The 26,168-nt window shown below is 38.9% G+C and overlaps 2 protein-coding genes and 2 non-coding genes across 8 annotated transcripts; 2 read left to right on the top strand and 2 right to left on the bottom strand.

The window, feature by feature from the left end:
- The first annotated feature begins 199 nt into the window (after nt 1-199).
- LOC6573511 (PHD finger protein rhinoceros) lies at nt 200-24,880 on the top strand. Of its 5 annotated transcripts, none has more exons than XM_015166946.3 (8): nt 200-1,166; nt 4,607-4,660; nt 15,637-15,679; nt 15,751-19,497; nt 19,571-19,690; nt 23,982-24,239; nt 24,304-24,495; nt 24,565-24,880. In XM_015166946.3, the coding sequence occupies exons 1-8, from the start codon at nt 967-969 to the stop codon at nt 24,643-24,645; spliced, it is 4,695 nt and encodes a 1,564-aa protein (XP_015022432.1). In that variant the 5' UTR covers nt 200-966; the 3' UTR covers nt 24,646-24,880. The 5 variants fall into 5 exon arrangements, with proteins under 5 accessions (XP_015022432.1, XP_043863308.1, XP_043863309.1 ...); XM_044007374.1 differs by lacking the exons at nt 200-1,166; nt 4,607-4,660 and adding exons at nt 8,218-8,247; nt 9,249-9,292; XM_044007373.1 differs by lacking the exon at nt 4,607-4,660.
- Nucleotides 12,464-12,536, bottom strand: Trnaa-agc. The gene has a single exon. It is a non-coding gene; the product is annotated as a tRNA-Ala (tRNA).
- Trnaa-agc lies at nt 23,817-23,889 on the top strand. Its single transcript has one exon. It is a non-coding gene; the product is annotated as a tRNA-Ala (tRNA).
- Nucleotides 24,842-26,102, bottom strand: LOC6573513 (transmembrane protein 192). The gene is made up of 4 exons (XM_001999545.4): nt 25,855-26,102; nt 25,586-25,718; nt 25,251-25,527; nt 24,842-25,186 (listed from the first exon to the last, which is right to left on the bottom strand). The coding sequence occupies exons 1-4, from the start codon at nt 25,992-25,994 to the stop codon at nt 24,957-24,959; spliced, it is 780 nt and encodes a 259-aa protein (XP_001999581.1). The 5' UTR covers nt 25,995-26,102; the 3' UTR covers nt 24,842-24,956.
- Between the last annotated feature and the right edge of the window lie 66 nt (nt 26,103-26,168).

Below are 26,168 nucleotides of genomic sequence, written 5' to 3'. Positions count from 1 at the left end.
AATTCTGTCGCTGCTTACCTTTGGAACGATCTGGAATGGAGCAGCCCACAAAATTTGCCCAACAATGGCGGCACCCTCAGTAAACAAAAGAAATTAATTTACGCATTTTCTTTTCGGTTGCATTTTTGCTTTATTATTTATTCGTTTTTAAAAACTGTCAATATTTACACTTGGCGCAGGTTCAGTCTGCCATAAAAATTACAAAAATACACACTCTCGCAAAATTTTCACTTCTTATTTTATTGCTTTGTTTTCTTTGCGTTATTGTTTTGAGCTCTGCACAACGTCTTCAGCATCCGCTTCAACCACCTGCCATCTGATGCATATAATTATGGAAATTTCGCCACCCAGCGACAGTAACAACAACTGGCTCCCAAATGAAAAATCAACGCCAGCAGTCGTAACGATTTTGCCAGTGTAAATAAAAGTTGCGACAAAACAAAGTGATATAAGGAATACAATTCTCTAGGGAAAGAAAGAAGCAAGCTAAATTTACATAAGCACCCAAGCATGCGACAATATTGATAGCATGCAGACAATATTCAAAATCTGACTTTTGACGCGCCAATTTTTATTTGCATCAGGTGGCAGCACAATCACAGATGCAACTCTGGGAACAGCTGATTTGGTCAGTGCTCTCGCATGTAAAATAAATGTAAAAGTTCTGTCAAGCGGTTATAGTATAAAATTATATACAAAAGGCGTTTGAGTGTATTGTGTATAAAAATAACAAATATTAATTTTAAAAATTGCAAAAGTACGAAACAAGACAATAATGCTGCAAAAAGTGTTGAGCATTTAGGCCGCTTTTCTACGGTTTCATGCAACAAAGAGTACAAAAATGTCCTTTAATTTGCAATCGACTGTGCAATGAAACGAGCTTAAAATAATCGTATACGTTAGTTTAAGAATGAATTAAGTTAATGTTAATATTTTAAAAGTGTATATATATTGTTAAGTTTAGCAATGCAAGAGTGCCAGGAAGCAGCTGCAACAGCTGCCTCCGACACAGCTACTGCAGAAACAACAACTGCCGGCGCCGAAGCTCTATCGGGCTCAGCTTCGGGCAGCGATGCAGCCGATACTGGCTCAGAGGAACGCAATAGATGCCATACAGGTGGTCTGCAACAGGAACGACTTCAAAACAGAAGTAAACCACCGAACTGGTGAGCGCTTATTTCATATTATTATATGTATATGTATGACAGGAAACGTAAACTCAAAGATATTTACATACACACACACACACACACACACCCATACGTACATATATATATGTATATGCACAACAGGGACGTGCATTAAATACGTCATCTATCTACTTGTCTACCGTCCCGTTCCCTTTTCACGACCGAAAATTGCCAACGTTCGCACAAAATACTATGATAATGAGGCAGACCATCAAATACAGCGACGCATTGTACTCACGTCCTTGCTAATTTTATGTGCTGCCATCCACCCAGGATCACAGGCCGGGCGACACAGCCTTGCTCCAAGTGGCATAAACATAATGCGATGTAGATGGCATAGCACACGCGCATCATGCTAAAATAGCTTGCCTTAACGAATTTTTTTTCCTGTCTCCTGTTTTACATACTCTAGTACCTTGTTAACGTTTGGCTCCTGGCTCACTGCTGTTAGGGCTATTTGGTGGTGCTAGGAAATTTTTTGGCTTTGAGCATGTCACAGTAACAAGGCGCTAAATTGCACAGCATTTTGGAATATTAACATATTTACATGTATGTATGTATAGAAATACATAACAAACAATTATTGAACTTACAAAAACTTTAAATATTATTCAAAAATAATTTTTTTAAATAAAGATTGACTTTAATATATTAAAGAATAATTAAAAAAAAGTCTAAAAGTCAAATTGGAAAAGCAATAATACCATAAAAAAAAAAGCTTGTTAAATTCTTAGAAAATTCCTAATTTTAAACCATATTCTTCAACAGGAAAGATTCGCTTATCTATACTAGAAAAGAATTAATTAAGATGTTTCAATATTATACAAATATTATTAAACAAAACTATAAATCCAATTGGGAAAAAAGTCGGAAATTTTGCATTCAAATTTTAAAATCATTATCAAATTTTAATTTAAAGTTTAGCTTAAGCCCAAGCATTTTAATCCCTTTATAACCCAGGTGCATTGCACACCCAGTCCTAATTTCTATCCATGATTCCGTTTTAGTCTGCCAAGCCAAGCCCATCAACACACACGAAATATTCTCAAATTATTAGCTTTTATGCCTTCTACCGGGCGTAAGTCAGAACTGACTGCTTCCCCAACCAAACTACTTTCCTTATGTCCTGTAACAGCTGCTAAAAAAATCAGAAAAACATTTGAAAATGTTCATAATAAATATAAAATGGGCAAAACGTGTCGATTTCGCATAACAACTTGAAAATGATTTGTTTCACAGTCTGCAGCGCATATTAACTTCGATTTTCAATTCGAAGCAGCAGCTGAAGCAACAGCAGGAACAACAGCAGCTCATATGCCACATGTAGCAAGGACTTTCCCCCCAGCTGCTTGAGCAATTTTTTGCCAGTTAGTGAACGCCAAATTCCATTAGGCCGCAAATGTTGCCAAAAACAACACAAAAGCGGCTCATAGACAACTTTGCGCATGTTGTTTTTGCTGGCGTTGTTTATTTGTTTGTTTGTTGGCTCTGTATGCTTGTCTCAATGACGTTGTCCTTAGCCATGGCCTGCAGCTCCGTCAACTTCATCTTGTTAACCAAACATGCTGCAGACACTGGCGCTAAGACAAAGCCACAGGTCCCAAAAAAAATGGAAAAAAAAAACCCAGCTCTAATTGATGGCCTGACTGGACACCTGCCTGCCGCTTTGCATCTTGACCATTTCCGTTGTCCGGCAGCCAGCACGGCGGATATGCATGTCTACTCAATTTTTCGACAAATGAGTGGAGCTCGTCATCTCGACTGTGCTCTCCAACCTCATCTCAACTGCCATTTGCTATCGAAATTGATTGGAATTTACAACATGCGGCTACAGTTTACAGCTTTTTTTTTTTTTTTCTGTTCCTAGTGCCTTCTTCCTTAATACCAGAAACCATTGAGCATGGAGCTTGTTTGCTGCTACATATTTGCCCCTTGGTTCAATTTTAGAAATTTGAATCTGCTGGAAATTTTGACTAATTACTATTAATCTAAAAAATAATTTATAAAATTTTATATTTTTGTATCCTATAAATAATTTTATAAATTACTAAAATATTAGATTTTCTATTAACAACTAGAGTTTTCTTTCTTGGCAGGACTATTAAAGAAAAACGTTTTTATATAAAAAGTGTTTATAAAAATATTTTAAAAGTTAGTTGTAATTGAAAGTTTTCTATTCCCATTCCATAGATCTCTATATTTTATCGACTTGTAGAGCTACCTTCAAAATTCTTTAGTCCTAACGCTTTAGAACAAACAACTCTCTGCCTGTATAGTCTAGGGTAAAAATATTTGACCATAGGTATTATAGTAATTAATTTTGTAACACGTCACATGTTTTGGACAGTAGAAAAAAAAAAAACACACACACACCCACACAGAAATTAATTATAAACAAATCTTTTCATGTCAGCAACGGAATTTGCGACACTTTTGCGCATTTTTCAGCAACCCATCGAAAAGTTTATTTTTTATTTTTAAACTCAATTTCACAGCAATTTCTGGAAGGAGACGGCCCCTACTGCTCCCAAACTGGCAACTCCACGGGCAGCCCGTAGCCATTGTTTAGGGTCACTCAAAAGCACATTTCGCTTATTATTAGCTCATTTATTACCACCAAGTGCTGACCCTGGCAGCACCTGGAGCAGATCCCCCAGCAAAGCCCACTCCAAAAGCAGGAAACTTTTGTGAAAAATGCTGCCCCGTCCGAGGCAATAAAAAAAAAATGCTGAAAAGAAAAACCCTGTGGGTCGCGGGCATCTTGAAATTAACACATAAATTTTAAGTGGGTGGTGTCATAGGGGAGAGCCTGCGGCGCTCCATAAGATACCTTTCGACTTACGCTTGGGTGGCTCGGACTTTCGGCTGCGGTTGGACCCAAGCGATTGTCATTGAAATTTCCGTGCGAGTGCGTCCAATGGTCTGCTGCCTGTCAATTTACCTAGGCAATAACTTCTTGGCCAATTGACGTTGAAAGCACGTGACGTGCCGCAGAAAAGTATCTGCCAGATACATTTTGACTGCCTAAGTCGGCTTTATTGTGCGCAAATTAGTCGCACAAGCTCGCTGCCATTTTAATTATGCGCCACCAAAAATCCAATTCATTATCAACTCCATGCAGGCTCACTTTGGGCAAAAAAAAAAAAAATCAAGCTAACAATGGCCCCCCAACAACAAGTCAAAACGTTTCTTGCAATGGCAAAGGGCCGCTGCAATGCGGAAATAAATAAACGTCGCGAATCTCAGAAAACATTTTGAATAACAAAATTAAGAGCAGCCCCAAACTTCAGCTGGAACTCTATTTGTAAGATCTGCGCTGTTTAGTTATGCATTTCCCTGTTTTCTTTTTCTTTTCTGTTCTTCATTTTCTTGTATTTAAATTTTTTATATAAATTTTTTTTTTCTCGTTTCCACAGGCGTCAGATGAACTCCTCGAATTATAATGGCCAGCCCTGGCCGAACGAACGCAGGCAAGTTTTTCTTTTCTTCTTCTTCATTTGCAGCCCACACTAAAAATCCTTCGAGTCATTCGTTCTGCCCGCCATTTGTTTTGTCTTCCGCTCTGTGTTTTGTTTGTTTGCATTACTTCTGTGCTTGTGTATCTGTGTGTGTGTGTGTCAGTTTCTTGTGCTTTCCTTTGGCTTAACGCACGTTTGCACCTTTCCCCAAAGCACTGTGTGTGAGTGGATGGGCCAGTTTGCCCAAGGGAAGGCAACCGCATTATTAACACTTGACTAAATATGCATTTCTTGGCCGACCCTGTTGACAGCAAGAAGCGTTAACAAGGTTTGTATCAAGGGTTTTCCCACCAGCCCTACCACAAATGCGAAGTCGCAGCTGGCTAAGTCAAGACTTGCAGAAAAATGTCTTAGATAAAAGTGAAGGCGTATCTGAAGCCGAAATAAGATACTATACTTGCGTAGCTATGGAAAACCGTCAATATATTAAGATTTTGTAAGAAACTCCTATAACATTCATATTCCAGCTATAACTGAAGTTATATGACTTTTAGCTCATTTAGTATTTATTTAAGATTTCAAATCTAGCAAAACTTAAATTCTCTACTCTAGTCGATTTAGTTATCATAGAAATTTTTTAACACAAAATTTTTTCAAAACCGATATGAAGCCTTGGTTCCATTGTAAACGTATGCAATATAATTTTTTTTTAAATAAAATTTACTATACAAAAATTATAATAATAATTATAAAAAAAAATATACAAAATTATAATTATAATATTATATTTCAAAAAAAAAGAATAATGATGTAATAATGCAAACTAAATTAAAGATTATAACTGTAATATAATAAATAATAATAATAAGAAAAAATTTCTGAAAATTAAAAAAAAAATGTAATCTATGAATAAGATTAATCGAAGATAACTGTAGGCATGCAGATAGATATTTTGTTAACTGATGTTTTTTAACGCTAAAATCAGATAAGTCAGATCAAAAACCTGTACAGTGAACATTGTCTAAGCATGCCGTACACACACATGCATACACAGATAAAAACTAACGACGCAAATACACCTGAAGTATATACGAACGCAATCCCAACGTGTAACATCAATGTTACCCACCACCCGCCCAACCGACGCGAGGGGCGACAGCCGCATGACGCACGGCTCGTAGATCGCGATACAGCAAGGGTCCGGACCCTGGCCAGAGTAGTTAGCTATTGAACCGACGCGTACGCGATTAGCAAGTTCGGACATTCCCTTTAAGATTAGCCACGGATAATTTTGTTAGCTGGTTATGTTGGGCAAGCGGAGCACCAGCCCCGGATAGAGCAGACAAGGCCAATGTTTAGCTCTCGCTGGGAGATCATTTGTCAAAAATTTAATTCGCACGATACGGAATTATCATCAATGTATTCGGAATTTGTTAGGGTTCGACACATTACATGTGTATTTATATCGATGAATATTTGATCTTAACTCTAATACCATTGGTCGCCTACCTATGCATTGCTGTTTATATGACTACTTAAGCAGTTTGTGTATACTTGTGGTTACATATTGTGGTATATAATATTGGCTACATAGATGCCCTACTTTTGGTTACATATATATTATTTGGTTTGATATTGATGGTTATGTTTTATTATTGTATTAGATTTTTGGTATCTTAATACGCATACTCCTCAACCTGGACTCTTTTTTTGTCGCCATATAGCATATTTTAACGCTGCTTATTCCATCCGTGTTTGGTGTCATTTTAAAGTGTTTCTACTTACAGTTGGCTCGCTGTATGCGAACTAACGATTTACAAACAAGAATTCGATGTGGCTATATAGCCGATGCTCAGTTCAAGCAGCTGTCGCTGATCGTATATCGATCGCAGTTAAGATATTGTTGATCTGGAAGAGAGTGCAATAGTTAGCAAGTTGATATGATATCACTGTATATTCCAAGTACATTTAGTACAATAGAAAGATAAGTAGACTATATTTCTGATGTCTATTCTTGATACCCATACCATATTATTATACCCTGAACCCATTTTCAATGGGAAATCATTTTTTCTAGAATTTTATCGAAATATCTTGAATATTTTTAAAGGATTATAATGTTAATTTTTGTAGCATACTTTTAAGCATAGTGTTAAATTGTTTATTTATTTATTTTATTATAAATTAATATTTGTATATTTTAATTAATCTCTTTAACTCAATATTATTGTACATTAACATAATTTGACCTTCAAAATTTGTTAATTACTTTCATAGCTAATACTTCACTATTATTTAATTTATTAACACTAAAAACACCTTTTGCAATAAGCAACATATATTAATTCAATTATCCTAACCATTCAATAACCTTACCCGAAGTACTCATTATACCGAACACATACACATTTACACAAGGGACTGCATGTTTTTATCACAAACATATTTACACACACAGTAACACAATATACGTACCTCGGTAAGCCAGTGGCTCGCGCAGGGATCCAAGAGTTTTGCCGTCTTTTGGCAATGAACTCACAAAAAATGCTCCTTCAGGGCTTTGGAAATGACCACAACAGAAACACCTATTGCAATAAGTGATATGCTTGTCTATTTGTTGCTTGTTGTTGCGTTGAGAAGAAGACAAACTCAAACGAAGTCCAAAGGCTGGTAGTTGAATTTCAACTGAGCTCAAGCACATAGCCTAACTGACTTTTATAGGCAGAACAATCAAATGACATGCGCCGAATTTGGTTCATACATATGTACAGTGAGCAAGTAAACGGGAGATGCGGTATTCCAGTCCAGTTCCTAGTTCCTCGCATCCAACTGCATGTCTTGCTTATTGTATTGTTGTATGTAGTTTACAAACAATAATGCCAACACTCACACCAGGGTCTTGTATAGCAGCATGCAACAGCCAACCAGGCAGCGTTTGCAGTCGTCAGCCTCTCTCTCTCTCTCTCTCCCTCCTTCAGTAGCTCTCTTTCGCTCTTTTTGGGAGCATTAATTGCACATTGCATCTGCCATTGTTGTTGTTACCCTTATTGCTGTTGTTGTTGCTTATTTTGTTTTGCTTGTATTTTATTTTATTTCCCAATGCGCTTTTTTGCTTAGTTTCTCGTGCGCACTCGCTCACTCTCCAATGCTCTCTCTCCGCTGCGCTCCCACTCTCTCGCTCTCTCTATCTCTGTCGGGTGCAATCGTGTTAAGCACTTCGTGCCCAAGCGAAAAGCTCGCTAACAGCGCTGCTCCTTTGCTGTTCCGTCAGTCTCGCTCGGTCTTTTCAGCTCGCTCGTTCGTCGTGCGCTGCCGGCAGCGGGCTGCGGGCTGCAGGCAGCGTGGGCGGATGGTGGCTGTTGCATACCCCTCACACACACACATATTGCATACAGCCGTTGCATCTTATTTAGTTACACTTTGCTGCTGCTGCTGCTCCTCCTGCCGCTGTTGTTGTATTTTGCATTGTTTTGTGCTGTGTTTTGTTTTGCTGCTTGCCGTGCAGCGGCCGCCTCTCGGGCCTTCGTGACTTCGTGTTATATACAAGTCGTTATGATCCTCGGCTCGACGCTCGTTCGTTGTATATGAGTCGGTTGTGTGTACGGTATTGCCGTTGTTGTTGTTGTTGTTGTTGTGATTATTCTTCTCCTTCTCGTTATTGTGTTGTGTGTTTTTGCAATTGTTGTTTTTGGCTTTGCATGCCCATATACCAGCCACTACTGGCCAGTGTTGTTCTTGTTGTTACCGCTGTTGCTACTGCTGTTTTGCTATCTAAACTACTCCAACTGCAGCAGCATACCGTCGGTTAACGGCATTTGGCAACTCGACAGGCACGCAGAAAGTTCTCGTGGCCAGCCTATTATGTAGTGTTGTGTAGTGTGCATATTGTTGTCCCAGTCATCAACATCGGCAAAGCCGCTTCAACAATTTAGAAATAATTCAGATAGGTTATTGATATAATCTTCGAGAGACATTTGAGAAACTTTCAAAATAAGTGAATAATTGGTAAAACTAAAAAAATATATAAACTTTGCTGAAATAATAAAATAAAATAAAAATTTAAAAAAAAAAAAAAAACTCTTAAGATCAACTGTGTAAATATTACAAACATAATTTTTAATTTAAAAAAAAAAAAAATATATATTTCTAAAACAATATTCAATCTAAAATCCATAGTCGAACTTCCGCTTCCGCATAGCTGTCATACGCAGCGTGTGAAAAAAGAAACCGGTAAATTCATAGCCTAACCGCAGGGAGCTGAAATTACACACATATACACACACAGACGCCCAGCCTGTCACACAATTCATAAACAATTAAGTGTCACTTGAAGTGTCGGAACGTGAGGTGTATTCGGAATGTTGTCATTGATATTGTCATGTTTCGTATAAACGTTTAACGCCAACTGAATTATTGTGATTGAGTTAACTTATAGGACTTAAGCATGGTCAACTTAGGCAATGGAATTGTTTGAGTTATTAAGACTGAATTAGTTTTGATAAATTAAGATTGTTTAGTGATTGATTTAGTGACTGGCAACGAAGTTGTCAATTCTGTGATTCTTTTTATTGCATTGCGTTTTGAATGCTCCTAACAACAGGAAAATACGAAACAAGAAAATTATTGTTCTAAGCAAAACCCCAGGTGAGCTTTTGTTTTACAATTTTAATAGAAATTTTGTATTAGCTCTCTTCTTTGATTAAATATTTTTTAAATTATAATTTTATTAAACAAAAATACAAAAATTTCATTAATATGTAACAAAGTATGTAATATTTAACAGATTTGTAGAATTTTATTATATATCCTTAAATCATGATTATTATATTTATGTTTTCTGCTTAAAATATGTACTTCTCTTCAAAAGTACAAGCTGAGATAAATATGTATTACCTCATTTTTCATGGTAAATATCAAGCAATAAAGTAGTTTCCATTTATACTAGCTTATAAAAGTCATAATGGCTTGGAATACAGGAATTTCATTAGCACAAGATTTATAACGAAATACCTTCTTATGATTAAAGCTGGCTAAGCCAATAAACAAAATTATTTAACAATTTAAGTTGAGAAATATATATATATATATATATTGGCCGAAGCACAGATTTTTAAAAATTAGAAATTAATTTTTGCGAATTTGGGGATAAGAAGAAGATATCAAAAATTTGAAATATATATTACTACAGAAACTTCTATAATAAATTCGAATTTGTGATAGAAAAGATATACTATCTGATAAAATTGTAATATAAAGCTACATACAAATATTATTTAGAGATTTCTCAGAGTGAATAACTTACAAAATATGATTGCCAAGTATTTTAATTTAAAATTAACTACAACATTCTCTCTTAAGCAAAGTTTTTACGAGCTATGTGTTATTATTTTTTAGTTTTTTATTTGTGCTTAAGTCAAAAATAAATAAAGACTCCCCGCTATTAATGTTTCACAGTGGAATGATTTTTTGCAGACTTCAATTCACTTCAATTGAATCAAATCATTAAATGCGAAAACCATCGTCACGCACTTTTCACAGCTTCCCTCTAATTAACGTAAACAAATTTGAAGCAGAAATAATAATAATAATAATAAATGTCTCGGGCAAATCCGCTTAGCCGAGACGCGCGCATCTGGCAATCGAAAATTTTGGCATTTTCATTTTTCTTATTCTTAATTAAATCCAAAACACTTGCATAAACTTTTATTATGGCCAAGACAGCGCCATAAGCTCTCCAATCCGCCAATCTACCTCATTTCTTGCCTTGCTACTAGCCCATCCCATCCTCGGGCCATTTGTCAATGTAGCAAAAGTGAAAAATTTTCATTTTTCATTATCGAGCATTATGAAAGCTTTGCGCACCCGAAATAAAAAAATACAAAAAATACAAAAATTGACAGTCAGCCAAGTGTCAGGAGTGTTTGTGAATCGCCACGTATCCCACTCCTGTGCTCGCAGTTTCGAGTGCTAAATCATAAATATGCATCTAGCGTTTATCTAACGTCTTTATAGCTCGCCCTCTTCTATCTCTGCCAGGCACCCAGCTCTGACATTGTTTTTGGGAGCATTGCGCGCTCCTCGCCCAAAAGTAGACTTAAAAGTAATTTTACGTCTGACTAAACATTAATGTGCTCAATATTTTATTGTTTGTTTGTTTTGTTTCATGCGACTTGCAGGCCCCCAACGTAACGCACAAACGACAAAAAGCGTCGCAAATTTGGAAGAAAAAAAAACAAATGTTACAAATGCCAGGCACTTGATTATGCGGGTTACTTACACTTCTATTAAAAGTTTCGATTGTTCACTGGCCGTTGAGAAAACGAATTTTAGAAGAATAATAAATTGTCTTGACAGTATTTGTATACTCAATTTATATTCCCGATTAAATGTGCGTATGATTACCATATAGCATTTAGTTTATCCATTTGAGTAGAATTTGTCAGGCTGAATGATACTTTGAACAATTTTCATTTGTAATAGACATTATAATATATAAGTATATTTATGGTTTTTATACTGTAGATGAGTATTATGTAGTAGGTCATGCCCGCTGACAGCATTTTTACTTGTTTTTAATATACATACTATATATTGTGTAGTAAGATGCACAAACCCAAAGATAAATTTAGTAAAAATCAAAAAGAGAAATATATATCAGAAATCACTTTAGATTGGTGTTTAATATCGTTACAATAGAAAAATATATAAAAATTACCATTATTAAATCAGTTTATTCTATTGTTGTATATACTTTTTTTATATATTGTATATACTTTATTTATCAGCAATTCAAGTGAAACTTTTAATTAAATAAATTTACTTCGTCCTTATCTAAGATGCTTATCAACTGAGGAGCAATATTCATGTGCGATTCAGTTGAGTCTCTGTGAACGCTTATTGAGTCGAAACTGAATTGAAATTGCCAAGTGTTGGCTGGGCCAAAAGCTTTCCCTTCACTTCTTGCTTTTCGCTGGCATTGCACTTTGTCAACACTTTTGGCCACTTGAACATGGCAATCGTTTGGCTAGCATTTTTCATTTTTTTTTATCTGCTACCGCCAATAGACTTACAAATATGCAGACGTCTGCATTTCTTGACTGGCAAGAGGCTGGCGCATTAATGAATATTCAAAGGCCGCTTTGTAACTGCCAAACGACTTTGGCATTAGATGCCGCACAGACTGAGGCGGCGTGCACTGCGCGGCGCCCCCATGTCGACAATCAGGTCGCGTAATTTGATTTGCCGCCCACTCCAGGAAGGCAACACACGGCGAACAGGACACATTGTCGCACATAAATCAGGCACAATATGCCAATGTTTGTTTACTCGCCTGCATTCACAGAACTTTGCCAGCAATTAAACAGGCAGTCAAAGCCAGCAACATGGTCCCAGGACGAACAGGACCTAGGGGGGGAAAGGCAGTTGCTCAGTGAGTTACATCCACAGTCGCAGTCGCAGCCACAGCCGCAAGCAGCGCGCAGCACACAGGAAGCAAAGAGAACTCGTGGGTCCAGTGGGAGGTTTGGGTATTGTAAATGATACATGATGTGCTATTTATGAGAAGCCTTTGTTTTAATTTCTGCACCGCACAGGACAAACTTTCCTCCCTGTCAGCGGCTAAGCTAGTTAAGCTGTTGCTGTTCGCTTTTCAAAATTTATGTGTTTTGCTATTTTTTAATTGTTTTAAGTGTTTTGTTGTGCTTCGACTTGTCCATGTTGTTATTTTACTTTGTTTTTCAATAGTGGCTGACAACAACAAAAATATCAAACACAATAAGTTGAGTGAGCGCAGCAAAAAGTTGGTAGGAATATCCTTGGAGATGCGGGGTATCGATCCCCGTACCTCTCACATGCTAAGCGAGCGCTCTACCATCTGAGCTACATCCCCATGAAGTACTCCCATACACAACGGTTTTATAACAACTGCAGTTTTTGTACCCACTCGAACAATTAATGTTGACTCAATTGAAATTCAAGCGGTGTAATTGGCCTAGATTTGTTTATAAGCTGGGTCTGAACTGGTTTTCGACTTCAAATTGCGCTACCTGAAATACATGGGTAGCTGCATTACTGGTCTTAGCTGGGCGTGGCCAATGCTCTTGATTTCTTTATTCAAAGTTTAAAGCTACAATAATTGTAATTGAGTCAGCCAAACGGCTTAAATAAATTCAAATACATAAATATATATTTATGGTATTCTAGACTTAAAATATTTATTTTGATAATCATTTTTAGAGCATATTTACATAATATTTCCACTTGCACTCAATAATTTACTGATATTAAGCATACGCCTAGTTAAACCTCATTGTTCGTTAAAGGAAAATCCTTTTAATAAGTACTCCATGTGATTTATGAAAATTATGTTAGTAAATCGAAATTTTTATTCAACAAATAAACAACCGAATTTATCTATTTTTAGGGCATATAATAATAATAAGAATAATAAATGTTTTACAATATTTACGTTTGAAGATAATGTCTTCTGTGGAAATACTGTATACATTGATTCAAAAGCATTTTCAACTTCGAAACAGTTTTAAAAACCACAATTAAATGTCAATTTCTCGAGCAAGTTTGTCCAGCCCTTCCTCTATAGAGTGTGTGCTTGAGTATCTTGTATACAATTTGTGTTTTGGGCTTTAATTAAAACCAAACAAAACAGGCAAACGCCTGTCAACGAGGAGCCGTTGAGAAAAGTTGAAAATTACCTCAAGCTGTTGCACATCAAGACTGAGATCGAGACCGAGAGAGAGAGAGAGAGAGAGACAGAGAGAAGTAGCTCCAGCGATAAAGCGACAATACTGTAGTATCCCCCCTTCAGCACGATATGTGCCCCACAATCAACCCACTAATTGCTGGTGTCTGCTCGGGTTGTTGTTGTTTTATCAGTGAAACATTGTGAAAACATGTGGGGAGCGTGTCCCCGCTTAAAAAGACATTACGAGCAGAGCGCGTAAGCAGCAACAATTAGTTTGTCTCATATAAAGAGCAAACGCTGCCAAAAAGGTGGGCAACAGTGTGTGTGAGCTGGGTAGGGCAGAGGGAGGGAGGGCTGTGTGTCTTGGCAAACGAGTTAAACGTTTTCATATTTATGAGCATCGTAAAACTCAATGATATACAAAATTAATGACAGAGGCGCCACGAGTGGCACTTTTCCGACTTACTTTTGCTTACTTTCTGGCACCCATGCGAATCGTAAAAGAAATGTTACCTCAAAACTTTTGTCAGCGTTTGCTTCGCGTCCCGCATTCACGTCCCCTCACCTGCCAGAGAGACGATTCATCCAAGCGTCTTGTAATTCTAATTTCAAGTCAGTCTGCGACTTTTAGTTGCTGTCCTGAAAATATTTGCACAAAACTCCAAAGCCATTCTCTCTCTGCTTCGGCATTTCTCTATCTCTAGCGTCACGTACTTTTCGCTGCTTTGACTTTTTTTTTAATTGACTTGCCTTCGCCTGGAATGTTCCGCTCAAGCTTCATTGGTTTTTTTTTAGTTAGGACTCTGGCTTGATTTGACAAATACTTAGGTAGGTGCCTCTTAAAATGTATCCTCCTGCTCATTAGAGAGCACTTGTCACACACGCCCTGTGACATTTGACTTTGCCATCCGGACCGAGAGCGTGTTTCGACTTTATTTTCCAGACACTTGGGCCGCATGGCATCCTTTTTCACTCATCACTGCATAAATTTTCTTAAGTTTTTTCTTTCCGCTACGCGTTATGCATATTAATTTCGATTTTTGCAACCCAAAATATTTCTACTAGGCTTCGAATGAATATTTTTTATTTGTATTTTTACAAGCAAGGTAACCCACAGAATTTGTGGACTGTGGTGCCAAACGCAGCGACTTGTAAAGTAAATTTTGTTTGATTTTTATTTTTTGTAAGATTTTTTAAATAAACAAACGCATTTCTGACTATCCAAGAGCAGCTGTCATTGAATGGTTAACATACTGAATCATTCCTTTAATATAAAAAAAAATCAAATCTAGAATATATAATAACAGTATCAATGCAAGAAGTAGCATTAGATTAAATTGAATTTAAATATAATTTAAAAATTGAAAACATTAATATTGTATAGAATAATAAAAATTAATAAGAAATCGATGTATAAATAAAGGAATAAAGTAATGAATAGAAAAGTATTACACAAAAATATACATTTTTTTATTTTTTTTATTTTAGTCCAAATATTAAATGATTTATTCAACAATTTTAGTACAAAGCATTAAATGATTTCAAAATGCATTAACTAATTTTTGTATGTACATATTATCTTTTTTTATTAATATACAAATTCCATTTTAAATTCGATATTTACTTTACAGATAGTAGCAGTATATTAATTATAAATAATCTTCTCTCCATATCCAACTTATCTTAAGCTTTCCTCTAGCTATTGCTCCTCCATATTCTTCCTTGATTCTATTGTAGGAAAAGTTAAGCAGATATCCTATTGCATTAAGATTCCCATTGTGACATTTTAAATTTTTAATTAGTTGAAGTTACAAATTACATTAAGAGAAAAGCAACAGCTACACAAGATTTGTGGTCGTATATTTTAGCATTTCTTAACGAGATTTTCGAGCGAACTCAAAACAAAAGCGGACATGCCGAAAGTAGAAAAAAAAACAACAAAAATGTAAGGAAAAGAAAATGCCAAAGGAATTCGCACCTTTGCATACACAAATAGGGGGCTGCGGCCCTAAAGCTAAGGAAGGAGGCGTGTGGTTATAAATTTTAAATCTGTTAAATTAATGGCTTAGAGTTCTTTCATTCTTACGTGCCTCAAAGTTGACTAAAAACTTCGGAGAAACCAAGCCACGTCGCTTGATTACATTAATTATTCCTTTATTGTTTGTAGAACTTGACTTTTTTTTATTTGTATGTTTTCTGTAGTTTATGCTTTTGTAATGAACGTGAGCTAACTCTGATTGTAATTATAAGTCTTATAACTAATTTTATATTTTTGTATTCCTTCCAGGAGGCAGTCATTTAACAATATTAAGCATTTCAACAATAATAATGTAAGTATTATTATAAAGCTCAACAGCCAGAATCAGCTCTATATACGCATGGAAATTTTCTCTTTGCACAGTGGAACCCATACATCCAAAATCCAAACCATTTTTATCCGCGAAATAGTTCTCGTGGTTTATGTCGTAATTTTAGGCAAGATAGGCAATTTTGGCATCCATCGCTAAATTATTTAGGAGACAACAACAATAATTGGAATCAACCATCTGAAAGACGAGATTTTCGGAGGGGCTCATCGTATCGCGGAAACGGCGGATATTATAGAAACTCAAGTACGAATAGATCAAATACATTTGCTGGGGACAGCACAGGCAGAAAATGGGAGCCCACAAATAACGGGTATAGCAACTTCATTTCATGTAAAAGATCTCAAAGTCAAGAGCCATCACACGAAACACAGCCCCAAGCGGGCGCAGAAGAAGAAGAACTTTGCTCGAAGAGTGAAGAAATTCAATTGAATGAACAAAGTGGCGAGAGCATAAGTAAGTCAGAAAATATAATTAACGACTCTACTGCTGAAAAGCCAATTGAAAGTGCAAAAGAACAAACTGTGAGCAAATTTCGAAAACAATCTCAAAATAATAGCCGTATATCAAAAACTGTCGAACAGCTAGATCAAATCAAAAACCAAAATAAGCCCCGAGTGCGATTCGAAAGAAAGAATGGGCAAAATAATATTACAATACAATTAAAATCTACAGAAACTAAAAGAGAAGAATCCAACAGCAAGAGGGAACAAACTAAAGAAAACGAAAAAGACTTAAAGGATAGCGAGAAGCAGGTAAACCCATGTCCCAAAAAACTAAATATCAGTAACAGCCATTTCAAAGTGAGGCCGGTTAGAAACAATATACCCAGTCCCGTGAGGCGCCAAAATGCAGCCAGAAATAATACGAATCTAGTGAAAGCAGTTGAGGGCAAATTAAGTATTACAGAGCCTAAGAAGAGCTTAGGACCTCATCAAGCTGCAGCGCCGTCTAAGCCCACAGAGAGTAAGCAGCCAGGGCAAGGCGAAGCAGGGAGCACAGCTAATAATACATATCCCAAGATTCAAGTGCGACCGCTGGCTGAGCTGCTGAAGCAAGAAATAATTGCGGTCACTCAGGAGCAGCGACTGGAAACCGGCACCGGCACAGCTGGTGCTCTCAGCGCTAACCCCGTCAAACCTGGCCAGCGGCCAACGGTCCAAAGTCGTCGTCGAACTGTCAGCAATAACAATCACAATGGCGGCGGTGACTATAGTCTCAATGAGCGTCTGGCCAATATGGACAAGGAGAGCCTGAAGAACATCATCAACAACAGTGATACGATATACAACGAGCATCTGAAGTTGCAAGCGCGACGACGTCTGCGCGAGGAGATACGACGGCAGCTGAAGGAAATTGAATTGGAACAACCAAAGGATACGCTAACCAAGGATTTGATCGAGGACGAAATCGTCGAGTCCATCAAGTTGCCACCATTTTTGCTGCAAGAGATTGGAAAGTGTTTCGGAATAGACATATCAGTGGGTGCGACGATAGAGACTAACGCGTCAAAGGACAACAAGGAGCCCTGCAGCAGCTCTACAATTGAGTGCGAGCAGGCTGGTAGGCCGAACGAAGTCACTAATAAGGATAACGCTCCAACTCAGGAGCAGAGCACAGAGCAAACCGAGAGCCAGGCCATGGGAAGCGCCACGGACTTAATGGAGCGCCTGAAGGTGGCCGAGCAATTCAAGATGATGGCAGCCAAAAAATGTAGGAATAAACAGGCAAGTGAAAAGCCCAAACCTCCCAGCTTTCAGAGCAAGTCCGCTAAGATTTGCGACAGTATACAAAAGCCTAATCCGCAAAGAAAAGAGACTGAGAGCAGTGCTCCTGCACAAGGGAAACAGCAGCAGCAATCGAAAGAGTCGATTCCAGTGGAGACAGTAAATCCCTTGTCCATTAAACAGGAAATTCAATCACCATCAAAGAATACGCCGAAGAGCTGCGGCATTATTGTTGTGGTCAGCTCCGAGGATGAGGATGAAGGGGAACATATTACTGTTAAGCAACAGTCGCAGCAGAAGAAGAAAAAGCGCATTGCTGCTGCTGTAAGCGACGCTGACAGCGATCACTCGAGCTCGTCCAGCTGCAGCACGGACTCCACCAAGCGTCGCTATCAACAGAAACTGGAGAGCGATGCCAACAACATTGTCGACAGCTTCGAGAAACTGATATTGCCGCAGCTGAAGGAGTCGCTAGCGGAACGCTATCGCGGCAGCCACTGTGCCAGCCTGCAAAGTCGGCTGCACTTCATCTCCTGCGTGGTTACCAGCAGTGAGCACAACTCGCAGAGCTTCAGCAAAGCTGAAGTGGCCAAGATACAGCAGAATCTCAAATCAAACGACTATCGCGAGGCCATTGAGTTCCTGCTGCGTGAAATCGTGAATGTTGTCAACCTGCAGAAGCAAACCGCAATGGCGCGGCGCAGACAAAATTTGGAGAAGGCGATGCCTAATGAGCTTATCGCCACATCAGCCGCAGCGAAAAATGCTGAGCCCGCGTCTGAGTCACATCAAAGAGAAGCCGCTGGGCCGGCAGCCGCGGCAGCCGCTCAAGCTCAAGCTGTGATGCCGCCCACACCGCCGCGAAATGGCACGCCCACACCAACAACCGTTGCAAGTGTGGCACGTCCGCTGCACACATTGCCGACGGGCCTGCCCTACATGGGCTTGGACTCGACTGTGGCGCGTCTATCGCCCGGCAGCTTCTCACCCAACGACTCGATCATGCTGATGGGCGATTCCGTGACGCACGGTCTACTTGAGATCGATCGGCGGCTGCTGGAGAATCAAAATCGTCGTGGGTTTCTCGAGGAGATGATTATGAAGTTTCAGCGCGAGAAATCAGATTTGGAGATGCTCAGCCTGGAGCTGCAGAATCGCAAATTCCTGCTGCTCAACACGGTGATTTCAAGGAATCAAACGACGACAATGCCGCCACTAACCACCGTAACCCCCACGAACTCACCACTGCCTGCAGTGCCAACTACCAATCCAGCACCAGCAACTGAAGTAGCAGCATCCGCAGCAGCTCCTGCTAAATCTGAAGTCAGCCCTCGTAAGCGAAAGCGTCGCGCCGTCGTCGTGAAACGTGTCAAGATCGTAAAACGTAGGCGTCTAGTCAAAAGATCAACAGAGCCCACGCCGAGCCATGCAGCTGATAAGAAGGTTGCATCCAAAGGGACAGAGACGGAACCTGAACCCTGTATACCGCAGCCCATAACGCTGCAGTTGAATATCAAGCAGGAGCCGATAGAGGCGCCAAAGACGCCACCGCCGTCAACTGATTCAAACCCAACTGTAACTGGCAACAGCCCTCAGTATCAGCATTTGACCAGATCTGATTCAGCCAGCTTGGCACAGCAAACGATGGCAGTGGTACCACCGCTGCCACCACCACCGCCGCCACCGGAGCCATTCGCCAACATGTCACAGTATGATCTGCCGCGCATGCTGCTAAAGCCGACTGCGCCACTACCGACACCGTGCAGTGCAGAGTCTCAAATGGCAGCGAATTTGGAGAGCTATAATTATGACTATATATCAACCGGACGATTGCATAATATCAACTGTCCCATCACCCAAATTCGCGTCTATAAGGCGTACATCATAGCCGCTTCGGAAAATGGCGATATCTTCCTCTTCAACATTGGCACTCACAAGCTGGAGTTTCAGATAACCAAGCATAGCGAAGCCATTACGAATATGTATCTGTGCGAGAAGGAATCCTACTTATACACCACATCTTTGGATGGTTTCTTCAAGAAATCCTCTCTAGAGGTGAGTAGCTAAACGAGACGTAAATCTCAAAAAAGTCAGAATTGATTTATATAAGCTGTCTATTCTCTAACAGAATCTGGAACGTGTAATGCAAACAGTTTACCTAAAGGAACCTCTACAATCTATCGACATAGAGTGGGGCGTTGCGTTTATCGGCAGTCGTTGGGGCAATATTTTTACCTATAATATAGCGGTAAGTTTTCAAGACTATTTATGGTTTTTTTTAGTTGTGAATAATTTTTTTTATTGTGTAAAATAGTAATATGATTTCTAGAGGAACAAGGAAAAGTTGTGTCCAATTTGTATATAATGTAAACGGAAATATCAGCTCAGGATATCTCCAAACTATGTTATTCATACGGGCTCTTCTCTAAAGTAAATAATATATTTAGCTAAGTTATTTAAGTTGGGTAATATGACGTTATGCTAAATGATCGAAACATATAAGCAAGATTTTATAAATTTATTTATATTTTATGTTGACATTGTCTGTTATCTAAGTCGATGAAAATAATTATTAATCAACCTATATGTTATTTGTTGGGTAAAAATGTTAGTTCTTCTATAAATTTACCAGATAATATTCTAAAAATATGTTGCATATCTCAAGGCGTAATTAATTGCCATACCTGACAGCTATAGCCTATCGAATATTTTCACTTCTAGAAATATCTACCGAGAGTCGCATTCAATTAATTTGTAGCTCATTAAATATTTAGCTAGTCCAATCAACACTTGAAAGTATTCAATTAAAAAGTGAAGAGCGTGGACACGTAAGTGAGTCCAGGTGGGCTACATCAGCCATCACGCACTCTTCTCTGCACATTTATAGTGGTGTGGACGCCTCAATGTGGCCCCAACGGCAGACGCAAGAGTAACAAGGAAAACAACGAATTGGCATTAAGCAGCCATCGAATGAACCCAATGTCTAGACAATGAAAATCAAATCGAATTTATTTTTTCTTTCGCATTCCGCCAGCGATATACGCAAATTGGATGTGGTGCGATGGTGCGATGGAGCGATGGCACGGATGATGGTGCAAAGCTGGCACTTCATTACAACTCCACGTTGGGGGCAAATGGCGATAAGTCTTAATTTTTTGGCAGCATTCGATTTATGGCTGCGACGTGCGGGTAATACGCGGCTGTTGCCTAAAATTATGATTCGGTACTTTTTGCTCGGCATGCACTGCAACAACTGCTGGGGCAACTGTATTTTGGAGGCAACTGTACTTGGGCACTGCACGCCTTTAGTTATTTACTAAATATTTAGCTTTACCTAGGCAACAGCCACGCCCCAGTGCAGTTATATTGGGCCATAGACCCAACCCAGTTCCTATGTATGCAAGAAGGCGTTGCTTGTTTCAATATTCCTTTGCTGCTATTGCTTGATATTTTGCTGTGTCGGTGTTGTGTGTTTTTATTTTGCATGCATGTGTCTGTGAGTGTTTGGTTTTGCTGCACGTTGTTTGGCCAAAAACCTAATACATAGTGCTATATATGTATGTGTATATAGCAAAGGCTGGGGGTTAGTTGCAACAAACAACAGCAAACTGCAGCGCAAGCTGCGAGAATGGGTGCTGCGTTCAAAACTATCCCTCTCTCTCAATGGCGTTCGCTGACGCTTTCTCGCTCGCACCCGCTCGTTCCCTATTGTTGTTTATTTAAGTTTTTATGTGTTCATGTTTAGTTTACTGTATATTTTGCTGACTCACACTTTCGCACACACTGCAGCGTTCATTGCCCGCTCGTGCGCTCTCTCACACTCTCACCTTTCGCTCGGCGCTCGGTGCTCGGTGCTCGATGCTGCCGGCACGAAGCTGTTAAGCCTTCGTTACTCTTCTCCCGCACTGTAATGCGCATGTCTCTTTCTGCTGCAGTTTCTTGTTGCTGCACAAAGCGTTAGCTCGGCTAGTTTTGTATTTCTTGCACTTACTCATTCGTTATATCCAGCGTCGCAGCGACGCGCCGCAACGTCGGCATTGGCAATGGCATCGCCAATTTGGCAGCAGCAAATAAAATGTTTATATGCTATTTACTGAAAACAATTTTAAATAAAATACAAACTATGTACTCACAATCAGCTCTCGCTCTCACACTCACACCCACACGCTCTTACTTGCCGGCACTCTCTCGATTTGTCTGCTCTCGCTTTCTCTGTCGTTCGCTTATTGCAGGCAAGACCTTCCAAGGCGCTGCAGTTGGAATGTCTTCGGTCCCTGTGCTGTATATGTTGCTGTTGGTGTTGGTGTTATTTTGTTGTTGTGGGTGGGTGGTTGGCTTGCTGGTTGGCTCCTGTTTTGTTGTGTTGTGTCTCTGGAAAATGACGCCGCCTGTCGGTATGTCTATGTGTGTGTGTGTGGCAACGCCGTTTTCTCATTGGTTGAGTCTGACGAATCGGGTTGGTTGTTTGCCAGCTCCAGCCCAGGCCCCGACGCTGTATGGAAGTAACTGTTATTCGTTTCTGTTGTTATTGTTGTTTTTATAGAAACAGCATCCGACGCAGCAGCAAATTGCATACGTCCATGCGGCCAATGTGGGTGTGGCGGGCACACTTGCAACCACTAAATAAACAAAGCAACCCAATGACTGCTACTTCGTCGATTTTGGGTGCGCCTCCTGCAATTTAAAAAGCATTTCTGTATTTGTTTGTCTACTTGCCATTTCTTGCACTTTTTAGTTGAGTTGCGAACGTGAGACGCCATCTTGCAAATTACTAACCGTACATAGAGAGGCGCATATGTACATATACATATACATATATACATTTACATATGTATGCATAGAACTGCAGTGCGTCTTTCCTTTTCGCACTCTTTTTAAATGTTGTTGATTTTATTGTCCCTCCAGATATACATATGTATGTATGCATGTTTGATTAGAGTTTATGCAATGTGAAGTACGCAGAAGGCAGGGACTAGCCTCATTTATCATAGTTGCAGCTCGAGGAACCTCCCCTTGTTTGCTTTCAATTTTAATTTCTAGCTGCTTCTGTAGATGTGGCTAATTTATCTTTGGTTAGTACGCATATTAATAATGGTTGCAGCATTTTCTCGAAATTTCTAGCTACATTCGATGAAAATTCCATTTTGCAAACTTTTTTAAAACTATTTGTTTAAAGTATAAACGTAGTCTATTTGCTTGAAACTCAAACGGACAATTTTTTGTGAAGAATTTCAAGCATTTTCAATATCAAATTGTAGAATAAATGAATGGAAAAGAAGTTGAAACATAAATTAATATTCTCTTCGAGAAATGTTGTCATGTTCCACGAGCTGATGTTTCAAAATTTGCTCAATTGATCTTACACATATTTTATTGTTTGCTGACTGTTTTGATATTTCATGTCTTATCAGTATAGATGTTGAGTTAAGTCTTTGTTCTCAATATTGATAACATTCACAGTACAATACAACTGTTTCTTATCGTTATCAACTTGTATTGCACACCACTCATATTATCAATCTTAACATTTTTTTTTTTTTTTTTTTTTTATGGAATATGCTCAGTTAGACACTAATAAATATACAAAACAGAAATAAAAACCAAATGAAACAGTTTGAGATTTATGGCTTTCAGGCTAATTTCAAATGCTTTGTCACCTTGCGAAGGGTGTTTCTTGGTTGCTGGACTACTCTGCATAGGAGTTTAGGGAAACCCTAAAATAAGCTACTTAAAAATTGTCAAATATTTTTATCAGGAGCAATCTACAAAAAGTAGAAAAAGTCTTAATTATCGGAATTCGTAAAAGAAGTTAAAAAAAAAATTCTTTTCATGCATCACAGAAAATGATAAATATATTTCAAATCCAATTTATATTTATAGCATTCTCTACAAATTCATATAAGTTAAAAGTAATTAATAACACAAAATATTAAGAATTGTATTCAGTTTTGTAAATTCCCTGCAATTATCGAACCACGTAATCCCTAGAGTCGCTGATTATAACAATACAATTAAATCGCAAATATTGACCAAAAGTAGTACGAAAATAGATTTGAATGAAACAGCTATCTTATCGACTGTTTATTAATTAAAGCAGCTCACCTATCGCACGAAATAAGAGTATTATATATAAATAGTTTACAGCTACAAAGCTATTTATAAATGTTTATAAAATGTGTGTGGCGTACGCATTTAAAAGAGAAATGAAAACGAATTGTTTGTTGTTGTAATCCGATTGCGTTGCACATTTCGAATGACAAACAAAAATTACTATGCAAAGCACAATTGGTCAGCAAATTGAGTTTTGTGGTGTAAGAAATGGAAACGCAGTTGTGGACGCTTTTGTGGGCCAATAAATGCCCAGGAGATACAACGGGGATGTAGCTCAGATGGTAGAGCGCTCGCTTAGCATGTGAGAGGTACGGGGATCGATACCCCGCATCTCCAGGATATTTGTAATTTTTTATATATTATCTTTTTTTTTTAATTACTAAGCAATTCTGAGTGATTTCCCATTTTTATTTTTTTCTCAATTGCAGGCTAATAAAGTGATGGATCTGCCGCTGCTAGCAACTGGCCAGTCCGTCATCGCCATTAAGGCTACCAAAGAGGGCGCTCGCAATATAATTATATTGGGCTGCAAGGGAAATGTTGTGCTGTTGCACGATGCGGCAACTGGTTTGCTGTTGCGACGTCTTAGCATGCCCGACGGCCTCAATGTTTACAGTCTGCTGCTGCTTGATGGCCATCTCTTCTGTGGCACCCAGAAGAATGAGGTGTTCAAGTTCGACTTTGCCGTGAGTAATATCTAAAGACTAAGCTTCTATTTGTGAACTGATCTATTATATTTCTAATTTGTAGACTGGTTTGGTGACCAGCACATTCACTTGCGGCAATGGTGCCGTTACCATGGCGTTGTATAAAGAGAATTACTTGCTCATTGGCTGCTACGATGGCTACATCTATGTGCTGAACAAGGAAACTGGCTTGCAACTGGGTCGTTTCCCTGGACCTGGACGTTTGGTGCTTGCTCTGGCCCTAGCTGGCGATAAGGTAAACTTACTGTGCATTCGTAATGAAAATGCCGCAATTATCACTATCTTTTTCTTTACCTTCATCCAGGCCATCGCCTCGTCAAAGGACAATGCCCTGGAGATACTTCAAATACCGCCAGAATTGTTGGCCTACGACCAGTCGACTTAGAATAAGATATATTTTTGAAATCGTTATAGTTTTTACAATACTTTTTAAAATAATTTGTCAAGTTATGTTTTCTTTTCTGTATTTACAATTGAATATGTTTTAAGTTAAAGCTCCGTAGTATTGTGTTAGCGAGCATTTTGATTATGAAGAATATTTCTTCCCCGCTTACCAAATTACTATATAGAAAACCATGTCATAATAATGAAGAAAATATATATGTATATATATATAAATATGTGTGTATTGCATAAGCATGTGTTTGATGTTCGATGCGGATAATAAGGAATACGTATTTTTCTTCATGCGGGATCTTAAGGAATTTGTGGCACTCGCACTGGACGCACATTCGTTTGCATTTGGTGCAGTTTCTGGTTGAGCTTGTGTGTATGATCTCGCAAATAGGCAATAAGGTCGGCTTGTTTCTCAAGAAGCTCTGCTGTATCACCACCGGGCTGCATGAGACCCAACGAGCCGCCGGCACGATCAGCTCCACGTAAAACATCTGGCGACAGCTTGGCCTTGTTGAATTTACGCACCTTATCTGCGGAACGATTGTAAAACATGAATATAACATATAGATACACACAATTGTAAGAAACACGAACCTATATAGCAGCCATGGGTGACAGCAAGCACCAAGTTCTCCGCCACATTGAAAGTAGTTACATAGCTTATGGGCGAAAGCCAGCCGGATGCGCAATGCGTATAAAACTCATCGCCGTAATAGTGATGGATCAGTGCCTGTACAGCCAACAGCATTGAGTTCCACAGCGACACTATTTGCAGTGGAATGCCTTTTTGCATGTTCGTCTCTCGGTGGAAGTCATGATAGCCACTCAGGCGCAAGTTGTCATGCTGTTTCTTAACAATATGATCGAAAATCTGTAAGCAATGAGAGAATTGGTCAAAAGCCATTCGATATTGAGGACTTTGCACTTACAAATGTGATCACCCAGAATGTGGCGCGTAGGTAAAGCATTATAAAGTAGGCCTCGCAACGGCGATCCTCGGGAAAGAGCACCGCGAGACCAATGCCCACAAACGAAATTATTGTCGAGATAAGCAAATGTATGCTAGCGAAAATTAATGCCCATAGAATGAATAAAACTCATTAGTATATGATAATTGAGTTGCGCAGCTCAGCAGACTCATCACCCCTTTTGAGAGTGATTCATAGCTACATATGCCGGCGTCGCACATAGTACACACCTGAATGCGGGCACAGTTTTCAACTTAAATGAACCATTGTTGTCCGAGAACAATACAGGATCGAGCAATTCCTCTGTGTCCTGGTTGTGGCCATGCTGTCCACTGGGCTGTATAGCTGCGCCTGTTGCTTCATTATCCATTTTTTGTTTGCCTTCTGTGTTTTATTGATGTTAACTGCGCAGCTCCTAAAGCAAATTTGCTTTGTTTGTTGTTTGTTGGCGGTGCATCAGTGAATGACACTCACACGGCGTTGCCAGACAGCATCCAGGGACTTCATTTGATATTCAGCAACTATCGATATTTCTATTTCTAAT

Source organism: Drosophila mojavensis, unplaced genomic scaffold, assembly GCF_018153725.1.
Source record: "Drosophila mojavensis isolate 15081-1352.22 unplaced genomic scaffold, ASM1815372v1 contig_16, whole genome shotgun sequence".
Taxonomy (NCBI): domain Eukaryota; kingdom Metazoa; phylum Arthropoda; class Insecta; order Diptera; family Drosophilidae; genus Drosophila; species Drosophila mojavensis.
The sequence above is the reverse complement of the archived record's forward strand: the minus strand, read 5'-3'. Positions and strand labels throughout refer to the sequence as shown.

What these genes read in the sequence shown, in the direction of transcription:
- LOC6573511 (XM_015166946.3), top strand. Translation starts at nt 967, where the DNA reads ATGCAAGAGTGCCAGGAAGCAGCTGCAACAGCTGCCTCCGACACAGCT. An exon ending in AGCATTTCAACAATAATAAT is followed by an intron (nt 15,680 to 15,750) that starts GTAAGTATTATT and finishes CTCTTTGCACAG; the next exon opens with TGGAACCCATACATCCAAAA. An exon ending in TTTTTACCTATAATATAGCG is followed by an intron (nt 19,691 to 23,981) that starts GTAAGTTTTCAA and finishes TCTCAATTGCAG; the next exon opens with GCTAATAAAGTGATGGATCT.
- LOC6573513 (XM_001999545.4), bottom strand. Translation starts at nt 25,994, where the DNA reads ATGGATAATGAAGCAACAGGCGCAGCTATACAGCCCAGTGGACAGCAT. An exon ending in CATTCTGGGTGATCACATTT is followed by an intron (nt 25,528 to 25,585) that starts GTAAGTGCAAAG and finishes CATTGCTTACAG; the next exon opens with ATTTTCGATCATATTGTTAA. An exon ending in CACCCATGGCTGCTATATAG is followed by an intron (nt 25,187 to 25,250) that starts GTTCGTGTTTCT and finishes ATCGTTCCGCAG; the next exon opens with ATAAGGTGCGTAAATTCAAC.